This window comes from Parasteatoda tepidariorum, chromosome 4 (assembly GCF_982258835.1).
Source record: "Parasteatoda tepidariorum strain Cologne lab strain chromosome 4, Ptep-v5.0, whole genome shotgun sequence".
In the NCBI taxonomy this organism is placed as follows: domain Eukaryota; kingdom Metazoa; phylum Arthropoda; class Arachnida; order Araneae; family Theridiidae; genus Parasteatoda; species Parasteatoda tepidariorum.
The window spans coordinates 71,113,596-71,127,799 of record NC_141758.1 but is presented as its reverse complement, the minus strand read 5'-3'; the positions used below and the strand labels follow the sequence as shown (position 1 = coordinate 71,127,799).

Below are 14,204 nucleotides of genomic sequence, written 5' to 3'. Positions count from 1 at the left end.
AAAATTTTGGGCTGCCTAATGCATTTACTTATAGTAATTTCTGCCTCAATCAAGTAATTTTAATCCTCAAGCAAGTAATAAACCGAATAAAAAACAATATAGCAAAATTTTTTTCAGTAGCTTTTGAAATTTTATAAAATTTTCTGAAATAAATAAAACAGAAGAATTTTTGATTAAACCAAGAGAAACACATTCAAAATCCAGTTATCTTCTCCTAAAATATTATATATTAGCTGTGCATTTGCATATCAGAACAACAGTGTTAAAAATGGAATAAACACAATTCTCAGAAAAAAAAGTTTTTATTAATACTTGGATTTTATTTAAAACAGTTCTCTATAAGTGTTTCATATTTCTTCTCAAAAAGCAGTAAATAAATTATTTATATGCAGGATTAAACATTTCATTAAATTTTTGAATAAAATTAACACATAAAAACTTGCCAAGACAAGGTTTAAGTCGATAGATTATTTACTCTTGGCATTTAAGAGCTTATATAGTAGGAAATTTCAACTGGTGACAGGATCAAATGTTTCTTGAGACAACTTGGGTAGAAAATTTTGCTAATAAACATGGCAAGGATCTTATCACAGGCTTAAGGTTTAACATACTGAAAAATAAGAATTATATATATTTTAGCTTTATCATAATTAATATCTATTATGGAATAAAAATATAGTTTTAAATCAGTCACTTATAAATATAAGAAACATTTAAAGCTCCTATAACAGTAAAATTTCTCTAAAAAAATTTAATGCTCCATCTTAAGTTTTAAAAGATTTCAAAGAAAAAAAAGCAGAGCTAATAATATGTTGGAAGTTTTAATTTTTTCTACTATATTTTTGATGCTTAAAGTTTACAGCTTTTTTTGGTGGAAATTTGAATATATTTAATAAAGAATAATCTAAATCATATTTTTTACTATACATTATTAGAAATTGTTTACATATATTTAAGTTTTCAAACTTGTTAATTTAAGCTCTGAAAGACAAATGGAAAAGCAAAATTTAAAAATTTTTAATGACTTAAAAATTTTTATTCAACCAATTTCGTCTTTTTTAAAACACTTTTAAGTTCTAAAAGTTGAGAACTTCCTTTGTTTTTATTTTTATTTGACACATTTTTGTTTGTTTTGCTGTATTAACTATAGTCCAGCATTTTAATGGAGGGTTTTGAATAGACTTTATTCTTTTGTTGTCACTTTTTTCCTGTACAATAAGACAGGTAACCAATAACACAGAAAACTCTGATTCTCAACGTTAAAATTATATTTCAGAACTAAGAATTTTTTTTTCCTGTTTCGCTTTAGCTTTTTTTCATTAACTAATCTGTCACTATTAAAAATTAGCAATCCAAAATTTGAAACAATTTTTCAAACAGAAATTAAGCTAATTTAGAGATAATATAAATAATAATAAAAATATACTCAGGGTTCATGCTCTACTATAAAAATAAAATTCAAGTACTTTTTAAGACTTATTATAAAATTCTCAAGAACTTAAATTTTAGTTAAATATAGATTAAAATTTAACATTTTAAACTAAAATGTTTTGATGATAAATGTTAGTCGATAATAGCAGTACTGAAAAATAAGACTTCCATTGCTCTCTCTTGATTTCGGAAAGTGATCTAAGTATATATATAAAAAAAACAACAAAAAAAACAAGGGTGATTGGCATCAAGTCGAGAATAAAATTCATGACGCATAAAAACGTCAGGTTTGAATTTTGCATTGAGGCTTATTTTAAGCTAGGTATACAAAGTCTGATTAAGCAAAGATTCGGGCAGAAGACGGAGTAGGGGGGAATGTTCGATATAATACTGTGATATCAATTAGATATTTAAAAACAACTCTGCCGGGAGACTTTTATTCAATATTTAAAGTGGCAGAAGCATTTAGACAGTGAAATTTAAATTGTTCTTAAATATAATTTTGAAATTTCAACCACTTTTCTATTTAAATTAATCAATTATTGGTTGTTGCGGCTTGATTATCATTTTAAATTTATTACCAGTCAACCATAATTTTAAAATTTTGACCACTAATATATTAAAAAAAAATTAAGCAATTATAGGAAGGCGCGACTATTAAATTACTTACTAATGAAAAATATATCACATCTTTACAGTAACTAATTCAAGAGAAAGCTTACTTCTACTTCTTTCAAGAATCGCGATATTGGGTTTTAAAATCGTGTGAATATGAATCTTGATATTGGATTATAAAATCGCATAAATATGAATCGCGATTTTGGATTTCAAAATCGCGTGAATATGAATCACAAAACTGGATTTTAAAATCGCGTGAATATGAATCGCGATTTTGGATTTTAAAACCGCGTGAAAATGAATCGCGATATTGGATTTTAAAATCGCGTGAATATGAATCACGATATTGGATTTTAAAATCGCGTGAATATGAATCACGATATTAGATTTTAAAATCGCATGACTATGAATCGCGATTTTGGATTTTAAAATTGCTTGAATATGAATCACGATATTGGATTTTAAAATCGCGTGAATACGAATCTGAATCGCGATTTTGGATTTTAAAAACGTGAAAATACAAATCACGATATTGGATTTTAAAATCGCGTGAATACAAATAACGATATTGGATTTTAAAATCGCGTGAATATGAATCGCGTTTTTAGATTTTAAAATAGCGTGAATATGAATCGCGATTTTGGATTTATAAAATCCCGTGATTACGAATCACGCTGTTGGATTTTAAAGACATGAAAATACAAATTGCGATATTGAATTTTTAAATCGCGTAAATAAGAATCACGATGCATAATTTTTAGATCACGTGAATACGAATCGCAGTAAATACGAAAAACGTTAGCTGATACTACAACTGCGTGATAACGAATCGCAAAATTGGTTTTAAAAATGCGTGAATACGAATCGAGACGTTGGATTTTAAACTCACGAGAATACAAATCGCGATATTGGGTTTTAAAAACGCTTAAATACAAATCGCGATATTGGGTGAATAGGAATTGCTAGTACGTTTTTTAAATCGCGTAAAAAAATTGCAACACGTAAGTTTTAAATCAGTTAAATACAAAAATCGATGATTGATATTAAAATCGTTTGATTAAAAATCGCGGTTTTAGCAAATTCCGGTGCAGTTCCTAATATTTAAAATTCCAAAAATCAGCCAAACAAAAAAAAAAAAATCAAATATCGGCGCTCGTAACGAAACGCTTAGACTCCTGTCCACTCTATAGCAGAAGTCGCGGTAATCCGACTATCGTTCGGGCGGCTTGGGTTTAGGACTTGCCAAAAATTTTAGTTTTTGGAACATGGTCGGAAATTTTCAAAATTGGGGAAAAAAAGCGGATTTCCGCTTTTTCGTGGAAGTCTTTCATCCCTGCAACACATAATTTTTAACTGAGTCTAATACGAAGATCGATGATTGATATTAAAATCGCCTGAATAAGAATCGAGATTTTGTCAGAATCTGGCGCAGTTCCCAATATTTAAAATTCCTAAAATCAGTCAAACATACATAAAATCCTTAAATCAAACAGTACGTGTCATCATCTGAAAGACGGGGAAGTCATTCTCTCACACTTACGCACGTCAAAAAGTTAAACATAGAAATACTGGAAATAGGGCTGTTTTCCTGAGTTTTCGATACTTTTCAAGGTCATTTCGAAATTTTCAAGGATGTAATATCATTTTCAAGTACTTCTAGGGGCCCTTGAAAATCAAAATGAAATTCAAGTACTTTTCAAGGCTTTTTCAAGGCCGCGGGAACCCTGTATACTGAATCACTGAATTTAACTCACTTCATATACACCATTAATAGTAATAATGAAGCCACTTGTAAATATTATTATTTTTTACTTAGTTTAAAAATCAAACTTAGAAAATTAAATTAAAAATTAAACATAGTTTAAAAATCAGTGTTTTGTAAGTAAAAAACTGTTGCATTGCTTTGAAAAGCATATTCTCCATTGCTAACACACTAAGCGTCACATATATTTTTAGGAAATCCCAGCCAAGTCACGTGCTCTGTAGAAGCACTTGTATTGTGGTACAGCAACACAAAGTGAACTAACAGATTCTAAATAAGTAAACATTAAATAATTTTCAAACTAAGTCCAGAAATTACTTAAAACTATGAAAATTTCTTATTTTTATATTTTACACTGTCAGTTACAGGTGACAGACACAGCTTAAATGGAAAGTGGTATTCAACATGTTAAAATGTATTTTGTACCTTTGATAGTTAGCTGATCTTTTACAGTCCCACATTTATTTAACAATGCAAATAAATTGCATTACAAGATTAAAGTAATGCACAGATATGCAATTTTTTAAAATTTTAAACAGGGAATCCAAATCTCATTAAAACTCTACCTGAAGAATGGTTGAACCCATTTGTGCAGGAGATCTTGTAACTATAACTCCAGCAGCTTGTAAAGCTTCTATCTTCTGCATTGCACCACCTTTTCCACCAGAAATAATTGCACCAGCGTGGCCCATTCTTCTACCAGGAGGGGCAGTGAGACCAGCAATAAATGAAACCACAGGTTTAGCATTGCTCCCCTGAAAAAATATATATTTTTTTCTTCAAGCTATCAACTTTCATTCCAAGAGACACTTTTTATAAAAATATGAAGTGGGTTGAATTATTTTTAAATATTTTTTGAAATAATAAAAAGATTCCCAAAATTTAGTGTATTTCCAATATTAAAAGAAAAGGTTAAATAACGAATAATATCTTGTTTTACAGTGTTTGGAAGAAATTTTAAAATCCACTAATATTACTTAAAAGATTAAGATTCTAACAATGTCTAAGTAACTAAAAACATTAAATAGAAATATAAAATTTGATAATTACACAAAAATAGCAAGGCGATTTTACAAATGATAATTTGTATTTATTGATGCAATTAGATTTGTAAAAGTAATAATATAAAATATTAATTTTATAAAAGTTTAAAAATTAACATTTAATAACTAAAATACTTTTTTAAAACATGAGTAATTTTGCTTAACTAATTTAGTTTAACTTTCTCATGTACATTATAAATATTTTTTGAACATAGTTTTAATAAATAATTACAAGTCAAACCCACATTAATTATTTAAATATTATAAAATGAAGAATTTTTGAGTTCACACAAGACATAAAAAAATATTTATGAGTAAAATTATTTATAATATATAAAATAAAATTATACTTATATTATTAATCTGTAATATATAAATTTCCACAGTTATGTAATAAACTTATAATTTTATTCTTACCGTTTTGTTTATAGGATGAAAGATGAATAAAAGTTAAAAAAACAGTACAGTGAATATTTAACCTAGTATATCATTATTATAAATCACTAACAATATTTTGTGACTATATACTTACAGTAAAAATATCTGAAAGTAAGGATCTAAATGAGGAAAAACTTGAAGCTTTTATAAATTTGAATATTCTGCCATACAGTAAAATAATTTATACTTACAGTATTGTGCTTTGTCAAATATTCAGCTGCTTTTTCTTCTTCACCTCCACCGATTTCTCCTATTAATATAATACCTACAAATGGAAATATGGAAGGACAGTTATAAACTCTTCAAATACAGTTTTAGTGAAAATAATTAGGGCAAAGTTGGACAAAATTGTGTTTTTAAGTTTTCTCTTTCTAACCATTTTGTACCAAAATTAAGTATCTAATGAGGAAAAAACTATATTTTAGATGTAAATTAATAAATTAGAAAGCAAGCACCAAAATAACCAATTCTATACTCAGAAAAAAAAACTGCTTACAAAATATTTGTTTACAGTATTAAACTTTTATAAGCCGACAAGACTTTTAAGTTCTCAGCTTTTTATCTCAATCAATTTTGCAAGTAATTTTTCATATTCTTTTTATTGATTTCTTAACATTTTCAACTTGTTATAAAACAAAGTAGTAATGTTTAACTAAATTTTAAAATGAAACTTTTTGCAAAATTTAAGTTTTTGAAAGACAATTTTCAATTCAAACATTTTCAACAATCACAGTAAATGCAAATGATGAGTAAAATAAAATTTCGATCACCTTTAGTTTCAGGATCATTTAAAAATATACTAAGGCAATCAATGAAGTTTGTTCCATTAAAAGGGTCCCCTCCAATTCCTACACATAGAGACTGTCCTAATCCAGCAACAGTAGTTTGGTGAACAGCTTCATAAGTTAAAGTACCAGATCTGGAAACAATACCAATCTTTCCACTCTGATGAATATGGCCTGGCATAATTCCTATTTTGCATCCCCCAGGCTAAAAATAAAAAAAAGAAATATACACAGTGCACAAAAAAAAGAACACTCTGAATAGCTTTTTATCTAATGATCAGATTTTCATTTACTAGGACTTAATTTTAATGGCTTGAGGGTCTAATCTTAAATATGCTAATTAATCAGTTCAAATAACTGACTAATTAGCATGTTATATAGAACTTAATTATAAGATTGCTAACTATTCTTTGTTAATTGGATATTTTAAGTTATGAAGTAACTTAAAATATCCAACATTCAAAAATAATTTTGCATTGAAAAAACATTTAATAATTTTTTGATGGATTTGTATCCTTAAAATTTGCAATCTGGAAAAAATGGTCCCAATAATTCAGACAGGAGAGTGATTGAAAGTTACAGACCTTTAACGGTTATTTTATTTTTTGAGCATTTCCCCATTTCTTCGGAATTATTGAAACGAACCAAAAAATTATTACACACAATTACAAAACTTGTTCATCTAAAGATTCATGCAAAAAAAAAGAAAATAGTTTTTTTACTACTTGGTGTAATAATAAGCTAACAAATTTGAATTGTAAGGCACAAAAATTTCCACACAATTTTCACTTATGTACTTTTAAATCACAAAAAACAAAATTTGAAGAATAAAAAAAAAATTTAAAAATAAAAATAAAGAAAGAAAAAATAAAAACAGAATGAGTTTGCAAAATAAACAAATAGTGAAATCAACCTTAATGGGTCTGAACTTTAAACCACTCTAGGCTATACTTTACTTAAAATTCAATAAAATTATTAAAAAAAAATATTTATTATAAATAAAACATTTAAAAAAACATACAATTTATTTAAAAAAAGCTTCAATCATTAAAAAAATATTTTTAAAAATTATTTGAAAAATGATGTGCTTAAGCAGAAATTTAGTAAATTGAGTCATTGGTTCCAAGGACAAAATAAAAAATGTTACTAGTAAGAGCACATATTTACTAGTACGGTTAAATCTCTTAATTAAATATAAAATTTTACAAATACAATAATTAAACTAATTAAAACATGCAATAGAAATTTCATATAAATCAAAATTGTATCATTCAATACTATTTAATAAGCAGATTAAATACTACCACCTACTCGAACCATCAATCATTAAAGATAAAAAAAAAGTTATTAAATGAAATTAGTTGGAAAACATTGAATGCATTACATCTAGAATTTTGATAGAGTAGTATGCAATTTTGTGAAACACAAAAACCCAAATTACAAAAACCTAAATCACCATTTCTTTGCATTAAATTTTCATTGCTCGCCTTCAGAACACTGATAATTATTTCATGATATATGGTTTTCAAGCTCAACAGACTACCTTAATTTTGGGCCCAGTCTGATATATGATAATAAGTTATGAATTAAGTACTTAGTCAAAATATTTAAATAAAAATCAGTAGTTTAAAATTAAGAAATACTGTATCTTAACAGTTAAAAATGAATTCAACTATAGTTTTGTAAATTCTTGTTTTATTAAAATAAAGCTATAAAATATATAAAATTATTCAATACATATGTTGCAGGACAAATGCAATTAAATATTTCCGTACTTTATTTCTACTGATCACTTACAAAATATTAATTTAAAGCTTTATATTTACCTTTATTATTCCTGGACAGTTAGGGCCCACAAGACGAGTTTTGCTTTGGTTGACTAGTCTGTGCTTAACTCGCACCATATCTTGTTGTGGTATGCCTTCAGTAATACAAACAACAAGAGGGATTTCTGCATCAATAGCTTCTAAAATGGCAGCAGCCGCAGCTGAAGCAGGAACATAAATTACTGTTGCTGTAGCACCAGTTTTTTCAGAAGCCTAAAAAGAATGAAAACTATATAAGCAACAACTGTTATTAACATAGCTAACAACTTGTTAAAAACAAAAATAAGAACACAAAGAATGATAAACCGATCAGGGGTAATTATGACACAAAATGGAAAACAAAGTTTCAAAAATAAAAATGGTGATATCGAAATATCAATTTATAAACCAAACACGTTTCATATTTAACATAATTTCTTGAGCTAACAATTTTAATTAAATCACTTACTAATGCAGAATATCACACCTTAAAGTAATTAATGCAAGAAAAATTGCGTGATATTGGATTTGAAAATCACGTGAATATAAATTGCGACATTAAATTTTAAAATTGCATGAATATGAATTGCAATGTTGGATTTTTAAAATTGCGTGAATATGAATCACGATGCATAATATCAATTTATAAACCAAACACGTTTCATATTTAACATAATTTCTTGAGCTAACAATTTTAATTAAATCACTTACTAATGCAGAATATCACACCTTAAAGTAATTAATGCAAGAAAAATTGCGTGATATTGGATTTGAAAATCACGTGAATATAAATTGCGACATTAAATTTTAAAATTGCATGAATATGAATTGCAATGTTGGATTTTTAAAATTGCGTGAATATGAATCACGATGCATAATTTTTAGGTCACAATAATACGAAAATAGATGTTTGATATTACAACTGTGTGAATATGAATGGTAATATTAGATTTAAAAAAATGTGTGAATACAAACCGAGACATTGGATTTTTTTTACCCGATGCTTTTTTGATTTTTTTTAAAAAATCCTAAATACAAATCGCTAGATTGGATTTTTAAATTGCGTGAATAGGAACCACAATATATTGAGTGAAAAATTGCAATTTTAGAAGGGGCTGTGTTACCTTTTTTTAATAAAAGGGGACTAAAGCCCAATCTGACCCATGCTTCCGTGGTCCCTAGAGGCTTACAGCATCCTTTATTTCTCAAAATTCTTTTTTGAATTTAATTAATTTTCTTGAAAAATAAGTAAGTTTAGAAAAATAAAAGATTTTTTTTACCTCTTTAACAGACTTAAAAACTGGAAGACCTAGATGAGTAGTGCCAGCTTTGTTCGGAGATACACCACCAACCAGGTTAGTTCCATACTCCAATGCTTGTTGACTGTGGAATGTACCCTAAGAAAATGAAGAGAAACTTTTTAAAATGCTTACATATCTAGTAATAATAAATTATTAAAGTTTTCAATATAAGGATTATACCTACAATTGCCCTTAATCAATTAAGATAATTTTATAATTTGCATGATGGTAATTCATCAAAATTATTGTACTTTTTTTGAGTTGTGTACCAGTAATGTCTTGCCAAGTTTTGGTGACAACTGAGGAGTGATACGCAAGAAAATAAAGAAAAACTCCACAATATGAAACAAATGTGAAAAGTAATGGTAACATCCAGGCAAGTGTTTAACGGTTATAGTAATCATAATAAAAAAATATAGGAATAAGAACAGAAAATAAAATAAAAGTGCACCAGGGTCAAATAAATTGCTACCATGATACAGAAAAAAAATCATATTGAGCAAAAGGAAATGAACCAAAATTATCATCAAAGTAAACATCAACCTAAAAAAAATTTATAAATGTTAAAAGTATTAAATTCGAACTAATTGAAAAAGATGGAGTAAACTTTTTTTAAACATTCAGTGAAGAAAAAAGATTTAAGCTGATATAAAGTAAATATTAGTAATCTTTATGTATAATGAATGCAATAAACTTTTTTCCTTTTTCAGTTAATAAATATCTTTGAATTTAAATTTCAATAGAAAATAAATAAAAACGATAATGGGACATACATATAACTGCATGGATCATTTTCGCTAACATTGAGCCAAATTTAAAGTGCAATAATAAATTAAAGTTTAGATCGCTAGTAATAGCGTCATTCTGATAAGCAACACATTTTCCACAAACTTTGTGGATGCAGCGCCATTGCTTATCTGTTTTCAAATACAGAGACATACCTCGTTTATCAACGTAAATCTTTTTTAAACCAACAATTTCTTGATTTTATCTGCATTATCTGCTGAGGAAGATAAACCTCAAGTGTTAATAATTTTTTTCTTTTTTTAAATTTAATACTTCTCTTCATTAAAACAAAAATGAAAGAACTAAGAGAGAGCTATAGTTTGTCTACGGTAAGAACTCTTTCCGCACGATGTCTGAGGCAGTCTGCTGCTATGGAAACAAGAATAATGCATTTCAAGGAGAGTTGCTTCTTTTTATTCTAGGGGCTCACACAATAGACATGAGAAAAAGAGCCCTTTCTCTCATCGACCCGAGTCAAAACACCCCTACTTGAAATACTTATACCCTGTTACCATAGTCACCGCCACAGGTCCAGACGAATGGCTAGGGGAGTTCTTACTTTAGACAAACTATAGGTTTGCACAGTTTTGACATTAATCTATGTGATAATTCAAAATGGCACAAAAGCAATGCTTGGCGACCATTTTCAGATTTGTTGAAATGAAATAATATCTAAGTACTGCGGTTATTAATAAACTAATTAAAACTCTCTAAAAAATGGCTTGTACAAAAAACAATGCATAAAAAAAAGAAGATATACACACCTGTTTTCCTGTAAATCCTTGGCAAATGACTTTGGTATTTTTGTCAATTCTTAAATTTTCATATGTTTTAGCATAACAGTTTCTAACACTTAAATGCCTTAGTGCTGTAAAATAAATTAAAATATTTGACTGAGTAAACTATAAATAGAATCTTAATAAATATTAACAGGACTTCCTTTAAATTCAGATTGTAATAATTAAAAACAGTTATTTAATATTACTAAATACAGTAAAACTCCAATTATTGGATGCTCAATAATACAACACTTCACTTATAAGAGTACTACCTATTAAAATCATTCCTATAAATGTTTCACTAATCTTACAGCTAATGTTGTGTAATTACTATTACAATGTTTAATTTAAAACTTGGCCATTAGAAAACCACAATCACATGGATATCAAACATGTGCCATTCTTTTTATTTTAATATTATTTATGATAAAAGAATAAAACATCCTTTTTATAACTTCATTATAGCCATTATTTATTAAATTGTTTAATTTTTGAATACTTAAAAAAAAACATGGTTTAATTTTATGTACAGTATTATGTAAAAGTGTGCTTTATTTTAAGTAATTAAAAATTAAATTATATATGAAAAGATCTCCCAGTTACATAACATTTTTGATTTTCCAAGATACCTCTTTTCCCAAGGGTGTAGGATAGGGTATTAGGGTTCTACTGTAATCTTTAAAATAAAGTTTTTCTTCTTTTTATTTGTTAAATTAAATTATAACAAGAATGAGGAGAACAAGACAATATGCTTCCTAAATCAATATCTATTAAAATCATGGGCGTCGTTGACAGGGAGGATGGAGAGTATATGTCTCCTTCAACAATTAGAAAACTCTTAAAGTTCTCAATATTTCAGACAAATAAAGAAAATATTCATATGCAGTAAAACCTCGCTACAACAATATTTTGGGGATCAAATAAATATATTGTTGTAGAGGGATATATTGTTATATCCTTGGGGCCTGCATGCTTTGGGAACACAATAAGATTTTTTTAAAAAATTTTAATGTTATATATTAACTATAAATCTATTTATATATTAGATAAAAATTTAATTTGCTGAGTGATAATTATGGTTAAATATGAAATCAGATAGGAATGTTACATCTGTGACTTCTTAAGAGATAAGGGAGGCAATTCTAAGAATGGAAGCTCTTGGGGTGGCCTATGTACATCAATTATGGGGTACTGAAATCTAAATACAAAAGCCATTCACTGTGGTGAAACGAAATTAGATAAGTACATAACCAGCAGTGAGTCTTCTCTTATCAGAAAAAAAAATTCCAAAAGATGATAAAATAAGATTTTTTGCATTATTTGAAAACCAATAATAAATGGAGAAAATAAAAGTGAAATTGGAAATAAAAAGTTTTATAGGGGTTTATTGCTTCAGAGAATATTGCAATATTGAGAGGAGGTTAACATTAATTCATATGCAAGTTCATCGGGACCACGAAGCATTATTGTAATAGAGGGAGTTATTGTTGTATCGGATATCGTAGTAGTGAGAGTTAACTGTTTTACCATTAATTTATACTCACTAAAGATAGGTAAAATTAAGAAAGATTTTTCTTGCAAATAATTAGCAAGCTTAAAGGTCTGGTTTCTTAGAACAAGCGCCTTATCTGGGCGTCAGCGGGACGTCAACGTCACGCTGACGCCAACAAAGTACTGGTTTGTTAGCACAAGGCCTGGTTTCTTAGAACTAGCGCCTTATCTGGGCGTCAGCGGAAAGTTGACGTAGAACTGACGCCAAAAAAAATACTTTTTTGTTAGCTCAGCGTGAGCAGTCGGTCCAACGCAGACATTATCTCTCATTGCGCATGCGTAAATAACGTAAACAAATATTTATTTTGAATTTGTATTGATTTTGTTATTGTCGACCAGTGTTTTAGAGAACAAATAATGCCTTTGTCCAAGAAAAAACACATTATAGCTGAGCTAAATGAAGATTGCTATGTTTAATGAAGAAGCTATGTTTAATGTCAAAATCAAAATCTTGGCTGATTTCAATGTGCTGTTGGATGTTGTCCGCCATTGCTTCTGTGGTTAACGTCACGCTGTAATCCAACTGCAGTTGAGTTGGACGGCAATTGTAGTTCAAGATGAGCGTTCTATGACGTATACTATCAAACTCACAAATGGACCAATCAGAGGTTAGCGCTGATTTCCAGCTGACGGCGTCCTGTCCTAAGAAACCAAGCCTTAATAATTATTTTTTGTTATCAGTGAAATTCGGAGAACTAGTGCAACAGCACATTTTAATTTCATCCCCCTCAAAATAAAGATACTTTAATTGCTCTTTTGCCCTGCTGTTTAATACCTTGCTTTAATTGATTAAAAATATCTATAATGAACAAAAATGTACTTGGAGAAAAGCTACCACTTATTTTATTTACACAGAAGAAAAAAAAGGAGTGTGCTTTTCTTAGAAAATTGTTTGAGATGAGATTGTGTGTTATAAATTACAAAATGATGAAATCAACAAATTATTGAATTAATAAAAACGTTTAAATAAAGCCTCAGTTATGCCTTTTGTTTTGCAAAAAATTCGATTCACAGATAGAACCAGAACTTTTTTACACACATTTTTCTTTCCACAACTAACATAGAGTAACAATGAAATTTCAAGCTATTTCTGAATGGGCCAAGCAGAAATTTTGATACTAGCCAGTAGCAATTTAATATAACCATTAAGGATAGGGATTTTTTTATCAATTTTAGTAAATTTTAAAACTTTTGAATCTTATTAATCACATTTCTTTAGAGGAAAATATGTTGTGAAACATTATTTTGCCTTCACTAGGAAGGAAAATTATTTTTCACAACCCAGTAGTTATATTTTATCTCACATAATCTATGAAAATACTCATATTTTAAAAGCAAGACTTAATAATAATAATGTAAGTTTTTTTTAAAATAAATTCTCTCTATATTAAAGCAAATAGCAATTTTATTATTAAGGAGTAAAATATTTTATCACATATGTAAACAAATGTATCCTAGATAAGAAATCAAGGGAAAAGTGTCGTAAAAGGTTTTATAATTAAGGTTGATGTTATTCAGTGAAAGGGTTAAATCAATGCTTAACTTAAATAGTTTAAAAGAGAATAAGGGTAACATATATTATAAAATTTACCAGAAACATTTTTTAATAAGGATCTCGATACACAAGAGGCCATCTTTAAGCACGTGACTTTCACTTTACTATTGACATCCGTAACCTTTGAGAGGCCTTCCAGATTTTTGAGTGTGGTGTGTTAAAAATTCCCTATCTTATCTATTTTCCTCTAGAAAGTTTCCCTATTACGAGGAAGTTTTCCCTATTAAGAAAATATCGAAAACTTTATCGATATAATAATCGATAAAGAGATTCAGAGGAAAGCTTTAAAGACCATCCTCGCTGGATGTGTTTTCTCCGCCTGTGATGAGAAATGGATTGCTGGAAAATAT

General features: G+C 28.1%; 1 protein-coding gene across 1 annotated transcript; it reads right to left on the bottom strand.

Moving 5' to 3' along the window:
- Positions 1-283: 283 nt before the first annotated feature.
- Positions 284-14,056, bottom strand: Scsalpha1 (Succinyl-coenzyme A synthetase alpha subunit 1). Its single transcript, XM_016063685.3, has 8 exons — positions 13,891-14,056; positions 10,734-10,837; positions 9,163-9,279; positions 7,904-8,116; positions 6,063-6,282; positions 5,484-5,557; positions 4,378-4,566; positions 284-610 (listed from the first exon to the last, which is right to left on the bottom strand). The coding sequence occupies exons 1-8, from the start codon at positions 13,931-13,933 to the stop codon at positions 596-598; spliced, it is 975 nt and encodes a 324-aa protein (XP_015919171.1). The 5' UTR covers positions 13,934-14,056; the 3' UTR covers positions 284-595.
- Positions 14,057-14,204: the final 148 nt, after the last annotated feature.